Source organism: Fundulus heteroclitus, chromosome 20 (assembly GCF_011125445.2).
Source record: "Fundulus heteroclitus isolate FHET01 chromosome 20, MU-UCD_Fhet_4.1, whole genome shotgun sequence".
Taxonomy (NCBI): domain Eukaryota; kingdom Metazoa; phylum Chordata; class Actinopteri; order Cyprinodontiformes; family Fundulidae; genus Fundulus; species Fundulus heteroclitus.
The window spans coordinates 23,512,765-23,539,598 of NC_046380.1; the positions used below are offsets into that span (position 1 = coordinate 23,512,765).

The 26,834-nt window shown below is 40.4% G+C and overlaps 1 protein-coding gene across 1 annotated transcript; it reads right to left on the reverse strand.

Moving 5' to 3' along the window:
* Positions 1 to 26,140, reverse strand: fancd2 (FA complementation group D2). Its single transcript, XM_036152120.1, has 44 exons — positions 26,055 to 26,140; positions 25,811 to 25,871; positions 22,313 to 22,447; positions 22,153 to 22,220; positions 21,946 to 22,052; positions 21,768 to 21,828; positions 21,574 to 21,626; positions 21,395 to 21,473; positions 21,178 to 21,302; positions 21,003 to 21,090; positions 19,351 to 19,455; positions 19,178 to 19,278; positions 18,970 to 19,081; positions 18,510 to 18,545; positions 18,071 to 18,217; positions 17,848 to 17,982; positions 17,114 to 17,245; positions 15,596 to 15,703; positions 15,395 to 15,504; positions 15,248 to 15,302; positions 14,227 to 14,346; positions 14,026 to 14,099; positions 13,564 to 13,707; positions 13,338 to 13,438; positions 13,114 to 13,229; positions 12,919 to 13,027; positions 12,733 to 12,831; positions 12,298 to 12,392; positions 12,066 to 12,221; positions 11,866 to 11,982; positions 9,373 to 9,501; positions 9,168 to 9,286; positions 8,953 to 9,063; positions 8,703 to 8,833; positions 8,510 to 8,609; positions 6,134 to 6,256; positions 5,863 to 5,956; positions 5,701 to 5,772; positions 3,734 to 3,772; positions 3,570 to 3,644; positions 3,276 to 3,350; positions 1,120 to 1,266; positions 934 to 1,038; positions 1 to 402 (listed from the first exon to the last, which is right to left on the reverse strand). Exons 2-44 carry the CDS (start codon positions 25,869 to 25,871, stop codon positions 331 to 333), a joined length of 4,341 nt encoding a protein of 1,446 aa, XP_036008013.1. The 5' UTR covers positions 26,055 to 26,140; the 3' UTR covers positions 1 to 330.
* Positions 26,141 to 26,834: the final 694 nt, after the last annotated feature.

Sequence of the window (26,834 nt, forward strand, 5' to 3'; positions counted from 1 at the left end):
TTTACTTTAACAGTTTTAATAAACAATGTAGCAAAATTATTGGGGTTTAAAATCTGTTATTTGCTGACAAATGCAACATTTTATTCAGAACATACAGCAATAGTGGCCCTTTATTAGGCTTAGTCAATATTGAGACGCTGAAATACATCCATGAATTCTTTAAAGTGTCCAGCGTGTAATACAAAAACTATGATAAAATATATGTGTTGCTGATTTTGATCAGCACCGTTGGTCTATTAGTATTTAATAGCTTAACCAATACCATTAAGATTAATCTTGTCAGATGAAATATAACAAACAAGAAATCATCCGTTTACGTGGTTCTAAGTATTAATCAGAGTCGTCTGTACAGTCCTCGTTTCCGTTGATCTTGGTGATTTCCTCAGCATCACTTTCCTGGCCCTGCAGGGAGGAAGGAAGGAAGGATAAACAGATGGACAGACAGAAGGATAATTAAAACAGAATACAGAATAAAATCTGGAAATGCTATTTTTTTTCTCCTCCATTTTCTTTTCTCACATTATTTTCCAGACGCAGGCTCCATCCAAATACCTTCAATAATAGCTCCTAGCTCCTGCTCTCAACTCCTGTTCCGTAACCTTTTACGGGGTCAACAGGGAGAACTCTATCGTGGGGAGGAAAGGAGGTTCGGACTGCTGTGCCGATTTCGGACAGCCTTTAACTCCGACATCATTATGTGACAGAAACGCACATAGATGATGAGAGTCAAATCTGGGCCTACAGCCCTCCAAAAGTGAACTACAAAGTACATACTCCCTTCTCTCTGGACACTTTCGTTGATTTACATGAGGGAGCTGTGCTAATACATCATGTCATGTCAAGTAATGCATGTTGGGGAGGGGAGGGGAGGGGCGGGGAGGGGAGGGGAGGGGCGGGGGGGGGGGGGGGGGGGGGGTCCTAAATTGCAAGTACCTCATGGTCTGACGGTTCCTGTGGCCGGGGTAAGTCCTGATTCCCCTCCTCTTCCTCGTCGTCGTCATCACTTCCTTGTGATCTCTGAGAAAGAATCTCTTCCCCCTGCAAGGTGCACCAAGAGATTATTTTGGAGTCCGCGAGTTAAAAATGCACTCGACGGGTAAAACTTTAACCAAGTGTAACCTTTAGGTTCCGATTTTTTAAGTTCCCCATCCAAAATGCCTCCTGGCAGTTGTTGAGCGTCAGCATGGCCTTCACTCTGTACACGAACAACTCGAGGCTCTTCTTCACAGCTGGTACATGGTTAGTTAAGCTGGTGTCCTGGTGCATCTGTAAAAACAACACATTCAGATACAGTGTCGGTCAGAAGTTTACATACACTCAACGCTGACATGAACGTCAATGTTTCTGGGATCTCAGGTAACTTTTTCTAATGTGGAATGACAACAGCAAGAACTGGGTGGACAAATAGGAATATAATGCAACTTTTCTCTAAATCACACAGGGTCAGACTCAGAAATACAGGCTCAAATGTATACATACACCACAACTAATATTTGGTCAAATATCCTTAACAAGTTATAAGGAATCCACTTCCAGTGGCCATCAACAAGGTCCTGGCAGGATTGTGGCTGGATATTTTCCCACTGTGCTTATCAGAAATGTTATGACTAATTAAAATTACTTGCCACTGATCCAGCCTTTAATTGTATTCCATACATTTGTAATAGGGTTAAGGTCAGGGCAGTGGAGAGGCCCTTAAAGAAGCTTAGTGACATTCTTCCAAAACCAGTTTTGGTTTGTGTCTGGGATTATTGTTTTAAGAACATTGTTGTGCTCAGGTTTCAAGCATCTAATATAAAAAAAAAAAAGCGGAATCGGGTCGTTCACACTGCCATGGAAAAGATGAATATGGGTTGTATATGGGTCGTATTTGCCTGCTGTGTGAACGTAAACTTTGAGGGGTAAACTCAGGTGTCAAAGCGTCAGACAAAATAAAGCATGCAGATTAACACAAAGTTATTGGTAACACTTTACTTGAAGGGGTGTACATAAGACTGTTATTACACTGCCATAAACATGAAATAACACCTGTTATGAACATAAATGACTCTTTATGAATGTTTAGGACTGTTGTCATTAATTGTCATTCGGTAAATTATGACACTATTAAAGCATAGTTGACATTGTTTAAAATGTCTTTGTTATGACAAGCCCTTAACTTAACAAAACCCCAAACCCTTAACTTAACCTAATCACAAATCAAGCCCTAAACTTAACCTTGTCTCTGTTAATGTCAAGTTGTCATAACAGACATTTTAAACAATGTCAACTTTGCTTTAATAGTGTCATAATTTACCGAATGACAATTAATGACAACAGTCCTAAACATTCATAAAGAGTCATTTTTGTTCATAACAGGTGTTATGTCATGTTTATGACAGTGTAATGTCAGTCGTATGTACATCCCTTCAAATAAAGTGTAACCAAGTTAAAATATAACAACAAAAAATAAGAAACAGTATTGCAAGGGGAAGTTTGCAACATTAGAAAATAAGACAGTACAGTTATTAAAAAAAAAGATAGAATCAGGTCGTGAGATATGTGTAGTTGGATAGGGTAATTAAAGAAACTGTACAACTAAACTAGAAGAAATAGATGACTGAAGGTTGAACATAGTTGAGTGCACCACTGGGATGATGATCCCAAACACACAACACAAATGGTTTTGGGGTTGATAAAGCAGGCTAAAAATAAGCTTGAGGGTTTATCTTCACTTCAATCCTGTTAAAAATTCATGAACTATGATTAAAACTCAGTTCAGTGCCAGAAAAGGAACCATTGTTAAAAAGAAGTCAAACATCCAGCCAGACTTATCTGATAAGCTTGTTGCTTGCTGGCTACAAAAAGTTTGTTGTCTCTCTGCAACTTACCAAGAAACATTTATACAAACATCCGTATATGTACTTATTCCTGTAGATATAGTCGTGACCATGTGTGGGTTAAAGAAAATCCACATTAAAGTCAGACTTGTGCAACTACTTCTGTTTTAAATTTCATTGAAGTCACATGGTATATTATCATCCTACCCCAGGAGTGAAAAAAATAATTAAATGCTTCATTAAACGTAAATCAGCTTCACATTTGTGTTCAGGATGAGTGTGTGTCAACTTTCTGGCTGGTCCTCTAAGGTCAACTGTTTTAGCTATAAAGTTATAGTTTGGGCTCTTCTCGAAGTCAACATGAAGGTTTTCTGCTGCCGGTTTTTGCACATGTTGCATCATGAAAAATTAATACCCAGAATAAGTAAAAGAGAGAGATTAAATCTGATTAAATACCTTGGAATGTCCACACATGTGGTGGAGCTGCCGGGTGCTGAGCTGGAAGGTCTTCAGCAAACTCTGGACATCCTCCTTTTGAAAGACAATTTATACACAGACAGCATTTTTTAGTTTTTATGTTGGCTTTAGCACCAACTCATGCCTATTTTGTGATATTGCTAGCAGAAATGATGAAACTTATACAGGGACTTAATCTGCTCAGGAAAAAGTAGAAAATCTTTTGTGCAAAAAAAGACAAAGCATACTAAACAACACAAGACAGGCTTGTGCTGTACGGTTAGTTTTGTGTACCTTGTGCCTCTTGAAACTGTAGTCCAGCAGCGGCATTCCCAACTTCAGAAAAGACTCCAGAAAAAGGCGCCCGTACTAGTAACAGTAACCAGGTTTTCAGTTAACAGAGTAACAATGGCAGAGAAAAAATGAACACAAAATCCTTATTCAGACAGCAGACTCACCTTTAGGGACACATTGAGTACTGGCCTGGAATCAAACACCTACAAGAAAAATGAAATGGGGAATTATATTTTATTCAAAACAGTCAATTTAAACCTGACAATTGAAATACAAATAGATTTTTTTTAAAAAGACAGAAACAGTTTAGGTTAAAAGTTGAAATCTATTCCAGTCAGCAGTTGACAAATAATCACCATTTTCATAAATGTTAAAATAATTTGGGGTTTTTAATTAATCTAATTTATATTTAATTATTCTTTCTTCCAGATTGGAATAATTTAACAACATATAGCCGTAATAAGTTTAAGAGCTGGCTGCACAAGTTTGAATTATTATTTAATGTATAAATGTAACCCCTAACTAGTATAATATTTGAATCAACGCCCCAAAGCAAGTTGCAGAGAAACCAAACAGTTTGTCATCCTCAACAACGTTCTGGCTGTAATCTGGCTGGATTTTTGTCTCTTCCTCTTCCTGGTAGAAATATTAGCGTTAATATTAGCTATGTTTTATTAGACTGTTTCGCTTCTCAGGAAATGTGTTTGGTCAGTGTAATCAACTGATTTCATTTATATATTGAAAAAAGAAATAAACAGTGTGTGAAAATATTATGTATTGCTGCATCTGCGTGTTGTATATTATCCGTTTACATCCTGAGCCGGTGTCTGTCTCAAAAAATATTTCACTATAGTAACACACGGTGACAGTAAAGGTTAGTTTTGCACCGATACCGATACCAGTATCGGCCGGGGCGCCGATCCAGCACTAAAATGGTGGTGTCTGTATCGGCGTGTACCAACAAATAGGTCACAGATACCATTTTGATCTTTGTATGTCACTTGAACGCAGCCTTCTCTCTCCTGACACTCACTAGTTCTACTGGATTCACTTTGAATTAGTCTTTTTCCTGCTTTGATAAGGTAGCAGCTTGACAAAGCCATGATAGCAATTAGTTTTACATCCAAGTAGTGTGCTATTCTTAATATAACACACACACATAAATTTCAAAGTAATAGTTTCGGTATGGTATCGGTCGATACTGCACGGCCAGGGATCGGGTATCGGTATCGGGGCCAAAAAATGGCATCGGCGCAACACTAACTGATTGTTGAAGCTTGTTGTTAGTCTGTTGCATCGATCCAAAACGTTTTTGCTGCGTTTTTTTGGGATCCTTGTCCTGCTGGAACACCCAGTTGTGGCACGTACTAGTTTTAGCGGTAGCAAAATGGCCCCACATCATGATGCTGCCACCACCTTGCTTGACATTTAGTAGTGATCTTAGCTTTCAATGCTTAATCTTGACCCCTCCCTCCAATACTTCTCGTCAATGTGGACACACAGCTCCATCTTTGTCTCATCTGACCTCAGACAACTTCTCCAGGAAGAAATTTGGGCTTTCCGTGATGGTTATGGAATAGGCGCTTGTTCCTCGATCAGCACCCTCGTATCCCATGGTGATGTAAGACGCCTTCCCTGTAAACACTGGAGCTGGTGTTCCAGTATTTTCCACTCCATAATGTCTGAAACCTTGGCGGTTGTGTTATTTAACACTTAACCAATTATTTTGTAACTGAGGGCGATAGTTTGTGTCACATGGCTGACACACTGGGGTTCTTGAATAGGACCCCAAACAAGTTCCACCCAATTAAAAAATAAAAACCTGCAGCTGAAGTTAAAAGCCAGCTCAATGCCGTGAAGTAAACCAATTTAAATGAACTAGAGCAAAGGTCAAATATCCTGTCAGAGTTATGCAGTTAAGTTTTCTTTTCTCCCTAACCTGCTATGGTGCACTGAAGTGGGAGGGGTGCATAGTTCTAACTTATCCACACTAGAATCTAACCCGTACACTTAGCTATTGTGTTTAAATGCCTCAAATTAATGGCATTCGTGTTCATATTGAGTTCATGTAAACACCCGAGTGGAAATATAGAGGTTTACAGCTATATGACGACAAGTGCAGGTGATCTACCTTCACTAGGTTGACCAGGATGTGAAAGTCTCTTACAGCCAGGTTCCATGTCAGCAGCTTCTCACTTTGAGCCTGAAAGATGGACACAACTCTTCAAACCACATTAAAGACTGACAGGAGCTACAAACTGCAGAGCAGGCCGCTCCGCACCAGGACTCTCACCTCAGAGCTGTCGTTCATTTTACCAGCAGGAATCCTCCTGGCAGCTTTCTCCAGCTCGGCCATCAGAACCTTGTAGTAAACCAGGAACGTCTGCCTAAGAGGAAGCAACAGGGTGGAAAACAGAGTCATTTTAAGATTGTACAATAATGGTAAATAAGCTGATCACAGCGGCACTGTTATGGGACCGCGGCTCGGTGGTCTTGAGTGGTACTGTAGAGCAGAGAAGATACCAACCCAGTTTTAGTAAATGAAACTAGTTAAAAGGATTTACCTGTTCAGAGTGGGCCAGGATGCAGAGCTCTCATCTTTGGATGCATTGATCAGCTCAGTGATTCCATCCCCGGCTATCTCCTCCACTGACTTTAAAACATCGTTGACGTGCTCCATGTAGATGCTAAAGAGAATGAGAGGGATTCATTATAGAAAACGCACAATGCATTAAAAGATAGGCAAGAGTTCCCAAAGGAATGTCATCTCCTCCATTCTATGTCACCATCTTGCATGAGCTGTTTGTTTTTAGCTCTGTGTGGGATTTACAGAGCAGATTGCACTAAATACATGCAGACAGAAACACAACCATTTAGAGAAACTGACACCTATAAATGTGCGTCACGTTGCAGTTTTCTGCTCTTCAGCCACAAACACAAAAGATGGATTGTCCTCAAAATAGCTGTGCACATAAACATCCAAATAATTGTACTTAAATGCCTTCCACCTTCCATTCCCCTGCCTTCACGAAAAACAGCTGCCTTCCCACTTTCCTTAGTCTCACCCTCAGCGCGACAGCCGAGTAGGGAGGACATTCTTTAGTGCGCCTCACCTGCGTTGTGCAACACAGGCTGTTTTTCTTTTTAGAGTTTTTAGAGTCACGTATTTCTGCAGGTTGCTCCTGCATCCTTAGGACTGTTCAACATTCATACAGTTTTAAAAGGTGATAGCATGGTTTCACGCATAATTTAGAAAAGTCATTTCCAAAAACATCAGGCAGAAGTCAATAAGGCGTATGTATATAATTCTAAACAATACGCTGTGTATGTGAAGCATCTAACCGATCATAAACCACTAGAAGAAGGCATGAATTCTGCTGCGACATTCCTGATCTGGGGTTTGTAAAGCCAGCATTGCAGCACATCGCCTTTTCTCCCTTTTCTTCAGACATTGTGTTTTTTTCCCCGTGGAATCTGAATCCTGCAGAAACGCTTTGATTTTTAAGAATGTAAAGGGCTTTTCTCTTGTTATAATTTACAGAAATACATCAAAATAGGCACAATTTCTCCTAAATGCATGCATAACACTTCATTCTTAAGCAGCCAAACTGCATCAATGCAACATAGGACCCTTAAACTTGGCTTTGCACACATTTAGCACTCAAATAGCTTTAGGAATTATTCTGTAGTTTTGCTTAGGGATGCAATTACATGAAAATTATCTAATTATGAATGTTTTGAAAGGCAATTGAAATAAAATGTATTATTATTATTATTATTATTATTATTATTATTATTATTATTATTATTATTATTATTATTATTAGGGCCGATGTCAATATTGATATTAATTTAGCTATTCCCGTATTTTTTGGTCTATAAGGCGCACTTATATCTTCTCAAAAATTGATGGTGCGCCTTATATATGATTACCGTTGTGCTCACTGGCTGATTTTATGTGGTACAATGCGCTCACAAATCTATTAAAATGTGTAAGTACGACTTTGGTTTGCAACAAAGCTATATCCGGATATTCGGAGCATCACGGTATATTGTGTTACTACCTGATCGGACCCCTGAGCTGTCCTTAAGCAAGACTGCCTGACTGCAATGTTGAAACTAGAAGTGCGTTCACGTAAGGCAGCCCGTGCCAGATTATGAGTTACAAACAATAAACCAAGTGAATTATTTTAATATAAAGGTCATGTTTATTTTGGCCTTATGTTTGAAACAGGGCAGTGTAGTCCAACTACTCTGTCCTCCCGACAGAGACGGATAGAGAGCTGTGTACGTGAAGGGGTGGAGTGATATTACACACTTGGGAATAATATTTAATTCACCTTATAATCTGGTGCGGTTCATGGTCCGAAAAATACGGTATGTCCGATAACCAACATCACCAATATAACCGACGTGTGTGCACACATTTACGTTTCTGTAATGGTCAAATATTGTTTACCAAGTAAAAACTATGCTAACTGAAATTTTGAATGTGGGTTACCGTCTAGACTTACACGCTGCTTTTCGTACGTCGTCTTTTGACACCGTGAAAGACGGCCACACTGCTGACATTGCATCTCTGCTTCATTTAAAAAACTCACAATCCTGGCTGAGAGGCATTATTGGCCGATACCGATGTCCATGCCGATTTATTTAGTTTAGTTTCTGTCACGAAATTTTCCATAACAACGCAACCTTAATGCTTTAAAATGTGGAAAGAAGTGCAGATATGGTGAAGGTGGACTTATTATTTAATTACTTCTGAAACTTTAACATCATTGTGTCTATTTAAACAAAATGTTTTACTGTTAATAGCCAAAAAATATAAATGGTTTCCATATAAATTCAGATGAGAAAACAAGACAGGTCACAGTTCTGCCACAGTATAGTCACTTTGTTTCCTTTCTAGCGACTCCACATGTTGAGTGAGGCAGTCCTACCTGAGGAGTGTGTGAAGTGCTTCGTTGAATTTGCTTCCTCGCTCTCTCTCCCCGCTAGCTGTCACCCAACTTTGGCTGAGGAAACGACGTGCAAGAGAAGCTGCGAGAGGAAAAATCAAGAGCGGTTTCATCATGCTGTGTTCTGCTGGATGGCAGAGCGGAGGATCTACGTTCTGTCCCCATTCAGCCTCACCAGTCTGCTCTCTGTAGGCGCCGGGGTTTCCTCCCTTCTCTGACACGGTTGACAGGAGCTGGGAGAGACACAGAGCTGTGCTCAGGCTCGGCATCGTGCTGCGGAAGTTCAGCAGGTACTCAAAACTGTGCCTGGGAAAGCAGGAACAAAGCAGCAACGTTTGGCATCACAACTCAGACAGAAATTAAACATGTTTTTTTGTTTTTTATCTCTAGGATTTAAAATCTAAGTCCCTAATCTGGTAACCCACTTCACAAGCTGTTCCAGGGTCGGTTCTGGACCCCCTTCCTTAAGTCGTCCAGCTAAAACTCCCAGAGCCTTCTTCAGTAAGCTCCGCTGGCCCGGGTGGCTGAATCCAGACCTGACAGATCCCGATTACAAAAAAAAAGCTCAACAACCCACAAAAAGGTTAAAGGACCGCTGCACTTCCAATGATCAAGGATGCAGGACTCCGCATTCACTCACCAGCTGAAGGTGGTATTTATGACCTGCAGCAGCAGCTGGTAACCTGATGACATTACCAGGTACTCCTCCACATCTGTTGAAGGTCCATCCACGACGCCGTTGTTCTCAGAGAGCAGCGTCTGGCACCGCACACATGCATCAAACAGGTTTTACACAGAATTTAAAAATGCACGGCACCAAACATGAGAATCCAGAGTTTCTGTACCTGAAAATGATTATGGCAGTTTTCCAGGTGAGTGCAGAGGGCAGGCAACAGCTGGATACAGTAGCAGGCGATATCTTTAGTGCTCCTCTGTTGCAGATGTGAGAATCCCACTGATTTATCAGCCCTCGCCTGCAAAAAGAAACTTTCGTTAAAAGGCACATGTTTCTGTTACTACAGCTTTAGAGATCTGTAGCTAGCTCTGCGTATCTTCTAAAACTGGAGAAAACTGGTGGAGACCGAACCCAACCCAGCCCTCCTTACACCACCCAGATAAAAGTCAGCCAGAACACGAATGGTCTCTGCAGGGTCACTTAGATGTGATGGAGTCTGAGAGATCTGATTGCTGGAGCACGAACAAAGCATCCACTGTGGTCTATTGTCATCGTGGCGCCGTTTCTCGGTACTGGATGATGCGCTGAGAAGCTTGAAGAACGTAGAGGTTGCTTATCCATGATAGGTTGCCCACAACCTATCATGGATAAGAGAGAGGAGAGGCCGAGGCTACAACCTCATCCCGACCTGACAGCACTCCAGGTCGGCCTATTTTACCGTAAGGCTTTTGGCTAGTGATGGGTCGATGAGGCGTCATGAAGCGTTTGGACACATTGCCAAACTGTATTGATACTGCGCCGATACTGTGTGTCACTTAATACTGACACCTGCTGGACCTTAAAAATCCCTACAGGCAACCTGGTTGACAGACTTAACTGACACTGATTTGATGACCAAGTATACATAATACAATTTAAATCATTGCATGTTGCATTGTATTATTTTAGATTTTCATTTGAATTAAACATATATTTGATTTTTTTTTTTTTAGATACAGTCAATAAATAATGTGAACTTGTATCATAATATAAAAACCTCTAAGTAAACATGTTGTGAACGAGGATGCTTGTGGACTGGCTTTTTTTTTTTTTTTTACAAATTCTTTGCTGCCATGTCCTTTCAATCTGTTCTGAAATCAGACATGCTGAGTATGACAAAGAGAGGAAGAACTACTCAGAGTAGCAGCTTTCTACTCAGGGTAGATCAGCAGTTTTTTTTTCTGAAACGACGCTCAGAACAAAGAGCGAGACTGTGGTACACCATCACACCAGAGTTGCAAAATGGTTAAAAATTAACCATTATTAACCGTTATTTTGTTTACAGTTCAGCTTGGATTTTATTTACTGCGCAGCATAGCTTTGCTGTGCGTGCTGCTGTGCGCGAATGCACATGCGCGCAGCTTAGAGGAAACAGAAATAGTTTGCCGCGTCAGTCAGTTCGAAACAGTTCCTGTATCGGTCACGTGACTTTTTTGTGTTTTGTGTTTTGCTCTATGAGCTCAACACATGCGCCGACGCATCGGTGTTGCCGGACCCATCACTACTTTTGGCACTTAATGCTGCTCTGGGCTATGGCTGGGCAATATGGACCAAAGATAAGATCTTCGATTTTTTTGGCCGAATGTCAATATACGACATTATTCCAATATGTTGTTTTTTTTTTTTCAGAAAGTACTTATAAAAAGGCATCTCTGAATCAATCTTTATCCCAAATGTCTCCTAGGCACATTTTTAACAAACAGCTGTGGATAAATAAATGAGAAACCCTCTATATATATTGCCCAACCCTACTTTGGGGGTCCTGTTTCCGCACTGGCGGAAACGACAGGGATGTCATCGAGCAGTTCAAACAAGATGAGCTGCACTCGTCATGAAATCGGGTTTCCAGCTAAGCAGAAGTGCCTTTACATCCAAACTGAGTATAGGCTGGTTGTTGGGAGCCAAAAGGAAGTCTGTGGCAAGGGGAGCCTGTTTATTGCCTATTTGGCAACAAGGAAGAAAAAGCATAGATGCTTTATGATGTAATCTTACAATAGTTTGATCATCGAGGAAAAAAAAAAACACAGATCTGGAAGGCTATCTCTTTCTAATTCCCTCTGAAATCAGTGAGATATGTGGATGAAGCGCTGCACCATGTGCTGCTGGTGTGCAGATAAAACTACTTCAGGGGTTTGCTCCTCTACAGCAAAGCTGAAACCTATAACGAAGCAGCAGAAACCTCTAATATTTATAGGGAACTTCCACAGATTGTGATGAGACATCCTAAAGCAGATCTGACCCCAACAAGGTGACCAGGAAAGCGGCAGGGACAAAAACCCATTTGTCAAGTACTAAGAGTGCAGTAGGGTCCTGCCTGCCTTCACACTGAAACCCCGCTCTACAAACTTACCATGACTCAGCACTAATCAAACTGAAAACTGAGATCCTGGAAACATTTGGGTGGTCTTAAAGGAGGGCCTTGTGACACTGAGACAAGGACAAGGATCAAACGGTACGTGATGGTTTTCAAAACATCCGTATCCACAAAAATAAGTTTTATTTTTTTAACTTTTCATGCAATAACCCACAGGTTTATGGCCACGTAGAGACCTCACTTGTTACTTTAAGTTTGTGGAAAGGTGTCGGCGCTCGTCATTATGATTTTGCTGCTTTTCGTCTGTACCTTGAGGAAAGGGGCTCTCTTGGCTGGGCCAGCTGTCAGACTGAACTCCAGTTTGTTCAGCATGTCCTCCAGCAGGAAGACCAGTTCAGTGGGGCCCAGCAGGACCTCCTCTCGCACCTTGGTGATTTAAGCAAAATCACACAGGTGTTTATGGTAAATGCAACAAAACCAGGATTGCATCCAACGACACCTGACCCTACCTTAGTGTGGAGCTCAGAGTCCAACAGCGAGCGTGACAACGAACCACAATGCAGGACGCTGAGCACCTCCATGTCCAGCTCTCTGAAAAAGGGTCTGTATGCCGTCAAGCTGACACCGGGCCGGCTCTCCTTTTCCTTCTCCTTTTCCGGCTGCTCCTGCGGAACATTTTATCTTTTAAATTTAGCATGTTTACTCGCTTTGAACAGAATTGTGAGGTGATAAAGATGTTACCTGCTGAGTTTCCTCTGCTTCGGTCGCCTCCTCAGGCTGAGAGACGCCGTCCGGAGCGTTCTTACCAGGAGCCTTTCTCTTTTTCCCTGTTCCATCTAAGCATGGGGGGGTTAAACACATTTGGGTTAAAATAGTGCATTAAAAGCAACTAAACCTTTAAAAAAAAGTTAATTAATTTTAATAAAATGTGTTTCATCTCTGTCAGGGATAGGAATGTAGTGCGTAGACCTACTTGGTAGTGACCTGGGTGGGCTAAATGGGAATATTTTGTTAATCTTCTGTTTATTACTGTATGTCTGTCTGTGTTGGATAAATATTTCTTTGTATTTACAAACTATATGTACAAAAGGAAATGAAAACTCAATAAAAAGACAGTGATTAAAAAAAAAAGCAACTAAACCCGGCTAAAGAAATCGACCTGTGGGATTTCATTACCTTTCTTTGCCTTGTTCACAGGAACACTGAAACCTGGCGTCATCCCATCTGTAGTTTCTCCGTCAAAGTTGGCAACAGGTGGAACGTAACCAGGAGTCCCTGAAGGCAGGAGGAAAAACTACTCAGGAAAACTGAGGGGGATTTTAAATAAGTTATTGGGGGAAAAAAAAGGAATAAAAAAAACACCTGCGAGAGCCCTCTCCAACAGCTTCTGCAGAAAAGTGATGTTCTGCAGTCGGGTCATCACCTTCATCTTCATCTCTGTTTCTTCCTGTTTGCAGAATGCATTCACGACCTGTAAACACAAGCTTCAGTCACAGCTTCTGTCTCAAAACGCACTGATGGGTGTTTCTTTTTCCTCTTGCCTTAACCCGCAGTTACCTCTCGGAACCAGTTGATGGTGTGAAAGAGCAAAGTACAGAGGAGCTCCCTCTCGGCTTTTGACAGGCTTTCAACTTTGTCCACCGCATCCATGTTTGTCAGGATCAGCGGACATCCTGCGACGGAGGAAAACGCAAATGCTCAGAAAATATTTTTTTTTAAAGCTATGGAAGATAAAATAAAGAAATAAAAACAGTAAATTTTGTGCTTTGCGGTTTGCTCACCCAAGAGAGCATCGATCTCTTCTAGATCTCCCTGATGTCGTTTTTCTTCACAGAGCCTCAGGAGGCGGAAAAAGGGAGATAAACAGAGAGTCGACACCCGTCTGTAAACGACACAGAAAAAGGGAGGCAAAATGTCAGAAACTGTGGTCGCATCTGCAGATGGGGGGTGCAAAGAAAACATTAAAAACTCCAGTTTACATGGATGCAACCACTGGCTGCCACTGACCTTTGTTGTTTGCCAGTCTGAGATTGCTGCTCTCCTTTGTTTTGGGCTTCCTTAGCCAGAAGAGGCAACAGGTTGATGGCGATAGATCCCTGACTCTCCTCTTCATCGAGGTTGTACATGACGTGGGCTGGAAGGGGGAAGGACCTGAAACAAAGACGGGATCATAAGCTGCTATGAACACGGAGCAGTCTTGGATGGATGGATGGATGGGCTTTTAGAGAATGGTATAGGAAATAGAAAGTTTGAAAATGTAAATGTATTTGAATACTTTATCTTCTTTTGCCAAACCTAATCAAGCCCAGAAAACAGATAAATCAAATTCATAAATCGTAAAAAAAATACTTTAATCAAGATAGCACAGTTTAAATGCAGAAATATGGATATCTTTCTGACTTGCATGTCTAATGATGTAGGTATAGCATAAAAATACATGTTTGATGCCTTTAACGGTCAAGAACCAACCCTGTTATGTCTGGTCCAATGTCCACCACGAAATCCTCCTGGAAGTCGTCCAGGACGCTCGTTCCGATCATTTCCTGTCAAAACGTGGAAGGAAGTCGACATGAAATGCTTGCTTGTGGTATAATTTAACATTCAGAATGTTCCGAAATATATTAAAATGTGCCGTTTTGGTTTAGTTTTGGGGTCATTCACGAGACACACCTGCACCTGTGGGTCCAGCGTAGCGCTCCAGATCAGGCTGGCCAGTTCATCGTAGTACAGAGCCGCCGCCTCGGGGGAGCTCTCGCTGCTCGACTTCACCAGCTCCAGCAGAGCCGTCACCTGCGGGCGGGGAAAAGAAACCGTGAAACATCACCATGTGTCAGATCAAGTAAAACTATAGAACTCAGCCGTTGGATCAGATTTCTACCTGGTTTTAACCAGAGCTAGGGCAGCGCTTAGAGGAATATAAAGGCTGAAGCATGCTGGTCATTTGTGTGGAGATTTTTTATACAGGCAAGAGGAAGGAGTTTATATTAGCCATGTTGTAATAATAAGCTGCGATTTCTACCAAACATGCATTCAGTAAAGACTTTTTTCCTCTTTCCCAACAGCAACACTGCTCAGCTAAAAAAAAAATGATAAAATGGTTTTAAAACAATACAATATAGGTAGCAAGAATAAAAGCTAAATAAAATAGCAGTTCTGTTATATTTAGAAAATTAAACGGTAATACTGTATTTGAAGGGGTGTACATAAGACTGACATTACATTGTCATAAACATGACATAACACCTGTTATGAACATAAATGACTCTTTATGAATGTTTAGGACTGTTGTCATTAATTGTCATTCGGTAAATTATGACACTATTAAAGCAAAGTTGACGTTGTTTAAAATGTCTTTGTTATGACAAGCCCTTAACTTAACAAAACCCCAAGTCCTTAACTTAACCTAATCCCAAGTCAAGCACTAAACTTAACCTTGTCTCTGTTAATGTCAAGTTGTCATAACAAAGACATTTTAAACAATGTCAACTTTGCTTTAATAGAGTCATAATTTACCAAATGACAATTAATGACAACAGTCCTAAACATTCATAAAGAGTCATTTATGTTCATAACAGGTGTTATGTCATGTTTATGACAGTGTAATGTCAGTCTTATGTACACCCCTTCAAATAAAGTGTAACCAATTAAACAAGTATGTAGTTTTTTTTTCATGTGATTATCTCCCAAATACCTGTCTCAATGTTTCCTGGGACAAAGAGCCGCTCTGTGACTCCTTCCCCTTAGGCCTGAGATGACGGAGCGGGTAGAGGAGATACACGTGTGAGATAAAAATGACAAAAAAACAATATACAAACGTAAAACGTATCTGACGTATTACCTCAAGGCTCCCATGCTGCCGACAACCATCACAGCGCCGATGATGCCAATGCGCTTGTACTTTGGCACGGTGCTGGAGAGCTGCTTACGGATGACTATGTGCATGTCGTCCTGCGGGGAGAGACAGATTCAGGAGAGCCGATTTTGTGGGAAAGGACAGATGGAGAGACGTTCGGGCAACTGAGAATTCACAAACACGCACCTGGATGTGTGATCCTTGCTGCCGCTGGCCAAATGCCAGTGTGCTCAGGAGGTGGAAGAGCCTTCTGATCTGCTGCGGTGTGAGGTTGTCCATGTAGTCCAAGATCCCCTGGGACAAAGACGCTGACGGGTTAAAGTCGGAACCGACAGATGGGCAAATTTAATGAGCAGCGTAATTGTTGGGTCGGGATGCGTTTTATTTCTAAACCGCCCTTCATGTTTGTGGCTTTTGTGCAATACAGTTTGCTCCACAAACATCAAGTCTTTCATCAAAAAGAATTTAAAAATCAGCACTTTACATAAAAAAAAAAGTACAAAGCTTTTTCAAAATTCGATTAAAAATCATTGAAATGAAACAAACTGGAATAACATAAAATATTAGTTACATTGGCTAACTTACTAGATCTTAATATGGTCTGATATGGTGTTTAATTTAAAAATTTTACACCAAAAAAAGTACATCTTACATATTTTACAGATATTTAGTGAGCAAACCCCCCCTAAAGGAGTTAGGAGTTGGAGCCCTTAAAGTGGCAATGAATTTTATCAAGACTATAGGATGCAAGTTAAGGCGGGACCATGAAGGCCTTAGATTGTAAGGATGAGGACCTCAAACCACTCTGAATACAACAGGAAGCAAGAGCAGAGCAGCTAAAACGTAACTGTGTTCGGTTCTGGTAAGTAGCCTAGCTACATTCCAAAAAAAGTAAAAAAACAAAACAACTGGACTTTTTTCCAAATTTTCAAGACGTTGCGCTTCCCATCCAGAAAGCTTTGTCAATTCAAATGTCTGGAGTAGTGTGGCGTTCCTAGCTTTGTATTATTACCCAAACAAAGGCCTTGTTTTGGCTTAGATAACATGCAAATTAACCCGAAACTGGTTCACCCCTTTGCAACGGGTAGTCGTTAGGGTCGTTATTGGCCTGGCTTACAGGAGCGATATTGTGATCACCTGCATGGAGGTTAGTATTGAGGTGAAATTTGGATTTTGAGAGTTGGAACCTAAGGCCTCCTCCTCTGTTTAAGGTTGTTTTTTTCTCTCTTAACGTAGATGGCTTCCTTCACGCCCCTTTAAAACCATCAGTCTTCTTTATCTAAAATGTGAACATTTTGGTCCTCAAAGGAGTGTCCTTTGTTCTTAAGGTGTAGGCGGACAGCAGAGTCTTGTCCTGAGGAGGAAGCTCTCCTGTGTTGAGCCATGCGTCTGTGGAGAGGTTGTTTGGTTTCTCTAATATAAAGATCAGAACATTCCTCACTGCATACACCACTCATTGTTCATTTTTGTTTTTTTGGAGTGATCATAACCTAGATGACTGACCTAGATAACCTAGACCCCAGCATAGCCTAGAGAGTGAGTTGGATTCTACTTGTTGACTTTTTTGGGAGGCCAGAAAACTTCCAATCAGCTTGAGAGAAAGTGCGTTAATATTTAGCTCCTAGCTTTTTTTTTTGTTAGAACGAGTTTGAATAACTTTTTCTTTACATAGGGCTGAAAAGGTAAGTCTGTACATTCATTTACCTTCACAAAGACAGCATAGAGAGCCATTTCTGAGGGTTTTTCCATAACAAGACTGCAGAGCAGCTCCAGGGCCACGTCTACCTCCCCGCCGACGCCACTGCACACATGGGTCACAAGAGAGCCAACAACCTCCTGGAAAACACAATTCAAGGCAGGTTAAAATCCCTCTGAGCAGGTACCTGATTTAGTTTGCCTCTTTGACAATTTCCATCCCAATTTTATACTTACTTGTTGCCATTTTACCCCCTCCTGCTTCTATATCTTACATTTGAACAATCGATTTAATTGCCATGTAATTAAACCATTGTATTTAAGAGCATTCGTCATAAATATTTTAATAAATAACAAAGATAGTCAGAAAATGATAAGATCCCACACATGATCCCTCTTATTCTAATCTTTTTTTTTTTTAAACTTTGCTCTGCACCTCAATTTCCATCTAATTTGGTTCTGGGCACATTTGAACGAGCTCCCTGCCATGATGATAAAAGATTAGGATCCCTTCAAACCACGGCAACAGTAAATGACTTCCAGCTCCAGTTAATATTTCTTAGTCATTAAGCCCAATCTGAGTAGTATATGAAATATTACTTGAAATTGTCTGTTGTCAAAGCCGGATAAAAAAAAAGAAGAAGAAAAAAAACATCTCAAGGCAGATATTAAAAAAAACACCCACCACCCCTCTGAGGCCCTGAGATGAAAAACCGACGCTTAATACTGAATAAGAACCCCACCTGCTGGCAGTAAGAGTCAAACACGCTGAAAGAGTGTCGGTACATGTGCCCACCGAAAGGCACCACGCAGGGGTCAGGGGAGCGCAGCAAACTCTGAGCAAGGGCCAGGATGGAGGGGAAGTACCCTCGCATGACCTGGAAACACAACAGTTAGAGAGTAAACATGCTGCAGCGTGGCGGTGCTGCTGGGCGGAGGCCTGTGTGTGTTTACCGACTGACCCACCTGAGAGTAGCCCCTGAAGGTTTTCTGCAGCAGAGCCTCCGGGATGAGTCCGCTCCTCACTTTGAGCTTCAGGACCCTCTCCGCCCCCCGGCGGCTCTGGTTGGCGTTGGTGCAGTGCAGGATGAAGAGCAGCAGCAGATCTAAAACCTGATATGGCGACATGGAAATCATGGGGACACGAATGCAAACTCAACAGGCCCCCATCCACATCGCAACTATAGGCGGATGTTGATCTGAACCCAGCCTCTGCATTATCAGTGACAAGATCAGCAGATCTGACGGGAAGGCTATGTAAATGAATGACCAGCAAAGGATCAGCCCAGAAAAAGGAAATTTAATCCATGCAAAAAGGCTTTTCCAAACTGTAAAAACCCATGTGGGTTTCTCAGCTGACAACAGATTGAAGCCCATCGGTTTCTCCGCGCTCTGCTGAACTCACCTTGTGGTTTTCGACTTCATCCACAGACTCTATTGCCTGGTGATGAAACAAAAAGTTAAGTCAACAGCACTGAAGCTTTGAAAAGGCAGCTGTTCGCTACCAAGACTCAAAAACAGTGGGGGAAAAATAGAATAACTTTTACAACCCCATTACATCTTCTAAAAACATAATAAAGTGTTCATATTTTTAACATACTACACACACACACACACACACACACACACAATCTAAAGAGGCCAGTTAACCCAACATGCATGTTTCTGGACTGTGGGAGGAAGCAGGAGTACCTGGAGAGAACCCCCACATGCACACGGAGAACATGTAAACACCATACAGAAAGACCCCAGACTGGAATTCGAACCCAGGACCTACTTGATGCGCAGGACCAGTGCTCAACACGGCAGCCTTCTTTATTTATTTTTATTTTATTTTTTTTAAAACTTTAAGATTATTAACAAACCTTAAGCCAAGCCTCAGAAATGGTTTTCTGGAACCGCACCGCTGACTTGATGCAGTCCAGGATCAACGCAACGCTGTCCTGACTGCTGCCGGATGCAGCCGTGGAAGCGGATCTAAATCAAGAAGCATAACCAGGAACTTCCTGAGCCTGTCCAAACAAACGTTTTGATACGAAGGCTGTAGCATAGGCGAATCCTGCTCTTTCTTACGCTGCTGCTGATTTGCTCTTCATGCGGCTCTGTGAGGCCTGCAGCGCCGGAGGAAGAACGCACTGCTCCAGCTCCAGCTTTTTACGCAGATTACTCACCACCTGTAGAAAGACATCACAGTAACTAACGGCGAGGGAAGTGAGCGGCGATACGGATCTGACTTGATGTTTGACCTCGGATGCATCTGAGGCGGACACGGAGTGCAGGATGAACTTGACCACCACGGGCAGGTCCTCCAGTTGGACAGCAGCGAGGGTGGCCATAACTGCCTCGCGGACCTGAGACAGACCACAACAACCAGTCAGAGCATGCAGGTGTTGATCATTCACATAAGAAAATATTCACCCGAGACGTAGCCATTTATGTAAAAGAAAACAAAGAAAAGTGCCTGGATGAAGATTGTGCACAAGTTTGAGGCGCATGTTTAGTCATGTGCATGTTGAGGGTTTTTCATTAGGGGAAGAAACAGTTGGGGGCGGGGCTTACAGTTCAAACTAAACTGTTCTCCTCACTCACAGTTTGAATTTGCGCAGAATCAGGTATATTTCCTTTAACCTGACCAACCTGGACTGTTTGGTGCCAAATGGCTCAATCCTTGTTTTTATCTAATCAGAAAGCAGAAAATCATGGAATAATAATTTGTAGTTCTTAAAAGCTCCGATAGACTCGAAATATACAGTATAAACTAAAAAAAAAAAATGTCATCTTATTTCAACAGGGGTCAATTGTCCCTTGATTGGCTTTGATCAGAAATCGTCAGATAATTAGTTAACGATAATGAAATGCACCAAAACTTGGAAATACCACCATTTTCAGTTTATAAATGCATCAACCAAGCACAGGTATTTTGATTATGGCTTGGCAATAAACCAACTTTAGCAATTAATTTGAATTTGCAATCCACAAAGTTGTAGTTTTTGGAAAATCTGGATTTTTTTTTTTTTTGCAAATGCACTCCCGGGCTTCTTTGAAATATGTGCTGTATCAGTTCCGACAAAGGAAACTGTTTTGGTGATTGCATGTTATGTTGAATATAAGAAAATATAATGTCCAAATACTCGAAAGAGGCTACTTTTTACTTTAAGATGAGGCACTTTATTCATTTAGCTCATTGTGTAAAACCCCTAGCAGCAAACATTTGTGTTATATTTTTGTTTTGTTTCTTTTTATACAAGGATGTTTCACAGCTTGTATTGAGTTACACATTGAATTCAGGTCAGCCCCCAGACCGAGATTATACAAATCAAAGCAAGATTTTAAAAATAATTTTGTAATTTGTTTAATAAAACAAATTAGAGAAAAAAAATCTATTAATTGAATTTGGTATAATAAAACCGGAGTTTTTATTTTTAAGAAATAGCAGCCAGCCCTAATTTTGATGGCACTTTTTAGAGTTTAATAAAATCTGATAAAAATTAGTAAAATAGTGCATACTTAAGGATAATCTTACAATCCCTTCATTTTCTGTTGGTTTAAAAGTTGCATAAAAAAACTTAGAGCACATCTTTTTTTTCTGCTCTAGGAATTAATGTCCTCAGAAATTAAAAGATTGGGATCAACAGACAATACCTCAAAGAAAATTAAAGATCAGCATCAGCCAAGAAAGACCTTGATTGGTGCATCTCTTAATCGTTAGTGGTTGCCAATAATTGAGCATTAAGAACAAATAATTATCAATGTTGTTTTCTTGCAATAAACTCAAATTAGAGGTACAATTTTTCTAAATTTTGATACATGAGATTATGCCACTGCAATAAATAAATCATAAAAGGCTTTTTACACATCTTTACTCAAGGAGGGCCAGTAAAATTCTCAGCTTCTGTACCTCAGTCAGTAATGATGACGAGAGGTTAAGACTGGAGAGGGCATCCAGGATGGGGACCGTTAGCTGAGTGTTCTCCTGGAGCAAAGAACTGGAAAGCAACAGAGATGAAAATCCTCCAAGCTGCAGGCTGACCGCATTGATAGCAAAACTCTAAGGAATGTTTTACAGTCCATACTTGAGCTCCTTGGCTATGTCATTGTGCTGAGAGTCTTCCAGTATCTCTGGCAAACTGGTGATGATGTCCCGCTGCACCTCAACTGGTGCTACTGACACCAGCTCCATCAGCTTCACGGCAAGTTCCTGCAAAATATGCGGAGGAAGCACATTACCATGTAGATGAAATACATAATTACAGCCAAAGCAGGAAGTAAAACAAATGACAAATGTATCACCTTTGTATCCACGACCCTATCGAGCCATTTCAGCTGATTAATAATCATACGAGGAATATTGAGTCCTCCATCCACAGTGCTGTGATTAAAAAAAAAAAAAGGGAAAAATTACAAAAAGATAATGAAAAATGTGGGATAAATAGTTCAAGTGTTGTCGAGTAAACTTGTGAAATACTGACCCGTCCAGCATAAATTCAGGGAGTTTCTCAAGTAAGGTGTTAATTATCAACGTCTGCAAGAAAAGGTTTAAGCCAATAAAAATTCAGGAAGACAAATCTTTTTTTTTTTTCTTTTTTTTTACATTGACGCTCTTAGAGACAAGATGTATTCAGCAATTTTGTAACAAAAGTCAAAACACAGAAATAAATCAAACCTGCAGCATTTCGATGCCCAAAAACATTCTGAGCAGGCTTTCCTGGAACGAGCTGACAGAACTGCAGCAAAGAGGAAAAAAAAAAAAAATCGGTGCCGTGTTTGAAACATGAGCTTACTGCGCCCAGAAAGCTGCTGAGTGTGCCAACCAATTCCCCGACTGTTTGCATACACATTACCTCATGTCTCCTTCTGATTGTTGAGGAATACACGGCAGAAGGCAGTTCCTAAACCTGTCCGGGTTCTCTATGTAAGCCTCCAGCCCTGTTATAAACTCCTTCAGGATCTAAATCAATGACAGGGGGGTTTGAATGTAAGCAGCAGCAGCAGAAGTCCAGACCCACTCACACAATAGAGTTAAAGTTATGTGCAGGTATTATACTCACACCGGGGTATCTGGGGCTTTTCTGGAGCTGCTGCTGTATTCGCTTCTGGAAAACTACCTGGTCAACAGCTAAAAAAAACAAAAAACAAGCAGAAGATTCAAGTGAACATCTGACTTCATTAAGTTAATCCACGTATTTTTACAGGTTGGAGTGCGTTTACCGATCTCATGGGATGTGCCGTCGTGTTTCAAGTTGACACCTGCTTGTTTCACAAAAGTAACAAACACATTTTCACTCGTCTCCTCTGAGGCGGCCTCCTTAGGCTGGAGACCAGCGCTGCGACTCTTCTTGGCCTCTGTGGAAAAAACACAACAGTATTTCACAGCAGTTACATTACGACAGCAACAGAAGACACACGTAATCATCGGCATGAAAGATGTGTATGCAGCCATACGCCTTCTACTACTCTTCCAAAGTCAAATGCATACATAGTTATGAAGAGGGATTTTCTTAACACGCTGCTCAACCCACAGGTTTTCTCTACAGGGAAAACGGTTGATTTTGTGCCATTTTGAATCTTTATCCAACTCAAAGTTTCCAGTAGTTTCCAGTCCACCCGAGTATCATTTAAAATGTTGTTTTAGTTATCAATTTGCCCTTTTAAAAATATTAAAGATAGCATTACCTTATTTAAAATCAAGAACTGAATGTATTGCAATTTGTTAGAAATATTTTTTAGATAAATGAATCACTATAGTTCATGTACAGTGAAACAGCACAATCAAATTAGGAGTACCTGTCTTATAAAAAGGTACGATCAATAAAAGAACCTACATGAACTAAAATACATTTAGATGGAGTACCACACATTCAAAGAATGAACAGCAGGGAAGACAAATGGGATTGTAAAATAACAAATAAAAAACAAATAAAAAAAGTCACTTTATTCCATCACACAACAGGTTATTAAAAAAAGGAAATCAGTAAAGAAAGTGAAAATATGCTAAAGTAGAAAGAAGTAAAACATCTTCATCCACACTGTATCATTATGTGATTGGAAGATGTTCATGTTTGTTAAGGAGCCTTACTGCAGAGAGAAAGAAACTGTTACTGAACCGTGAAGTTTTTTCATTTGATCGATCGGAAACATCTGTCAGAGGGCACCAGTTCAAACAGATGGTGAGTGGAATGGAAACAGTACTTTAAGATGTGGTTAGATCTGGAGAGAATATGACTGTTAGCAGTGCCTGTAATGGAGAGGAGAGAACAACTAATTACTTTTTTCAGCAATCTTTGTGGTTGTGTGGGAAGTCTTTTTGTCAGCAGAGATCATCCAGTGCACCAAACAGCGATGCAGTACTCGGGTTGTTCTTTCTGAGGATCCTCCGTAGGTACAGGCTCTGCTAGACTCTATTATAACGCATTTAGGTTTTTTGGGGGGGGTTTCAGTAAGCAATTGCTTCCAGTCAGGCTGTACCCCTCGTCTTCTTGGGAAAGGAGTCCCATGACCCCGGTGGTGTCATTGGACAACTTCACAGTATGATTTCCTGGAAATGCTGAAATACACTCGTGAGTCTATAATGAGAAGAGGAGGGGGCTCAGCACACAGCCCTGTGGAACGCCATTACTAAGACCGATGATGGAAGAGAACTGGGACCCGGATGAGAGATTCCTGACAAATTGTGGTAAATCTGTCAGAAAGATTTAGCAATCTCCAGGTGGTTGAAGGTAGTCAAAGGGCCAGCAGTTTTCTGATTAGAAATACCACAATGCATATGTTGTTAGTCCATTATTGTGTAAATATTATGTATTGCAAACTTTGATTAAAAAATGTATTTGCTGGCATTTCATTGATTTGATAATGTCATGCACACTAAAAGGTAGCCGAAGAACTTTGTAAGGTAATCAAGCCCACAACATGCCAGATTTTTGACTGTACTTAACAGTGGACATGAGCCGCTTTTAGAAACGCTCATCCTCCACTTTATGCCAGACTAGGGAGGCCGGATGTCCTGATTGTCAGGGACTGTGCTGCATTTTTCACTCCTGTCCCGATGTCCCACAAATCAAAACAATGTCTCACATTTGACCAGGTCAGATTATGAAAAGTGAAAAAATTATTCAACAAGCACTTTTCTGAAATGTAAAGAAAGAACAGCCAAAGTCATCGTCACAAATATGCGACGGCGCTCATGTCACGACCAACCTAAGCGCCAGGATCCTCGTAAAACGAAGCACCAAGAAAAGGATTTTAATGTACAGAGAAATGCAGCAACAACAGGACAGCGGAGCAGTCTCTAACTGGATGAGGCCAGACAAAGGTGATTCTCAGAATGCCTTTTGTGAAGTTTGCCAAAGTTAGTTTTTAATTTCACACGGAGGGGAGCACGATGTAAAGCAACACTGTAGAAGGGAGTCGCTCAAGAAACGCACAGCTGAAAAAGCCTCCTGCTGATCTATGGACTCATTTTTACTCAAACCCAAAGATGTCTGCCAGACAGACAGAGGGACAGCAGCCATGACTGACTTAAACAATATTTAACTTTAAATAAAAGTTTAATAAAGTTTTTCTAAAAAGCTTTTTTAAAAAAAAAAAAGTCCTAAACTTTAAAAGCTTTGTAAAGGTTTTTTTATAAACTTAGAATGACTTAGATAAAGTTTTATTAAAAATTCAAAAAGTTGAATGATTTTATATACAAAACCATGCCAATTCATTGTTGTGCACCTAACAGGCAAAGCAGAAATTAATATAACGTGTGATTTATGTTAAATGTCTAACGTCATCATAGTGTTGGTTAGGTATTCCTTATTAGCATCCTTGTTGTCCCACATTTGTTTTGTGAAGATATGGTGACCCTTTGCCAGACCCACCAGAGATGTTTTGATGCAGAAAACCTTTCTCTAAGTGGAATCTGACCCAAAAAAACAACAAAACATGGTTGCAGTTGAAGTCCATGAGCAGATTATAAAACTTCACTTTTCTTTTTGCAGTACTATCACCCTCACTGTGAGTGGTGGCATTATAAACACTGATCATTGCCCAAACTTCAGAATCAAAATCAAGTTTATTGCCAAGTAGGTTTGCACTTACAAGGAATTTGACTTGGTGTTGATGGTGCAGACAAAGTAAAATAAAATGGAATATATATATATATATATATGCAGAGCTATATACACACACAGTAGACTGTGCGTTAATCAAACTTGTTTGATTTAGTTCAAGTTGTTTTAAAGATCTTAATTATTGCTCTGGCAAGATATTTAGGTGTAGATTAGCAATTAAATTCTTGTTGCTATTTTCTGTCGTAGTTGAGCAGTGTGTTCTCGTCTTTCCTATACTGAAGATTATCTAGCAGAAATGTGTATTTGTGCCATGTCATTTTTACACACCAGGAAAACAAAGTCATATAGGGCCAGTATAAATTCCTAGACACAACGATGATTAACTAAAACATATATACATTATATGTGTTGTTGTATTTGTTTTATAGCAATTGTTTGGGTCAATAATTGTGACAATATTTGTAATACAAAAAAAATCTATTTTTTTTTTTTATCATCAATGGATAAATGGATTCAAATTAAAGGTTAGATTTTTTTAAGAAACCTATCAGTGTGAGATGCCAATGGAAAAACATGTTTACCTTACGATTCTGAAGTGAGTTGGTGAATCAAAAACAGTTTTATAGGTGCAGTTGTGGGTTTACATGAAACTTACTTGTGGCGGTAGTAGTTCCAGCAACATTTCCCACAGAAGAGCGTCGCTTTTTGCGCATCATCTGGCATTAAAAAGGTGACAGAGTTGAAAGCTAGCATCTTCAGTAAAGGCAAAGCATGACAGCTACGAACAAGACGTAGATTTAAGACTATAACCCAAATGTCCATAAGAAATTAACATCATTAGCAATTATTGTTTCGCAGTCTGCATCATTTAAACTACTACGAATAATAACGAGACATACTTTTCCAGGGAAGACGTCTCCGAGACGAGCAGCACTACAACGTTACCAAACAAACTCTCGCGCCAATGTGCGTAGTACGTCATGACGTAAACCCTGGCTCATCCCCCCTCGCTTAGCTAAACACAGAAAAATATATATACGTCTGTAAATATGCTTGGAACTGCTAAAAAATAAATAAAAATAAACTGCTTCGAAAATTATACAATGTACTTTGCAGTTATAATTTGTCACTTAGTATGTAAACGTTTATGTCTTTTCCGTAACCGTTCCACGATGGGTGCGCGTGTTTTTATGTATAGGTTATCAGGCGGAGTTGGGACTGTTGGTTGATTTGAGAGGAGCGCTTACACACCGGTATACGCCGGTGACCGAAGCAAGCAACCCCTTGATAAATTGACGTCGAAGAGCACACAAAATTCAGCTTTTAGCTCCTCTTAACTTCTACTGAGACGCTTCAATAGCTTCTTCTTTAAACTGTCTTATTGGAGCATTTCAACCGTTTAGTGTACCGTCCAATAACCCAAAGCAAGGGTAAAAAACAGGAAATATCAGGGAAAATAACAGAATGACACAATAAGAACCATAAACAACAGCATTTTTTTTTTTTTTTTTTTTTTTTTTTTACATTTATTTCATGTTAAATAAGAACACACCGTGCATGATCAAAGTCAAAGTGTCTTTATTAGTCTCCCTTGGGAGAAAGTTTCCAGGATCAGCTGCATCATGGCACCAATAAAAGTCTCAGCATATAGATATTCAATAGCAACATAATCAATCTAA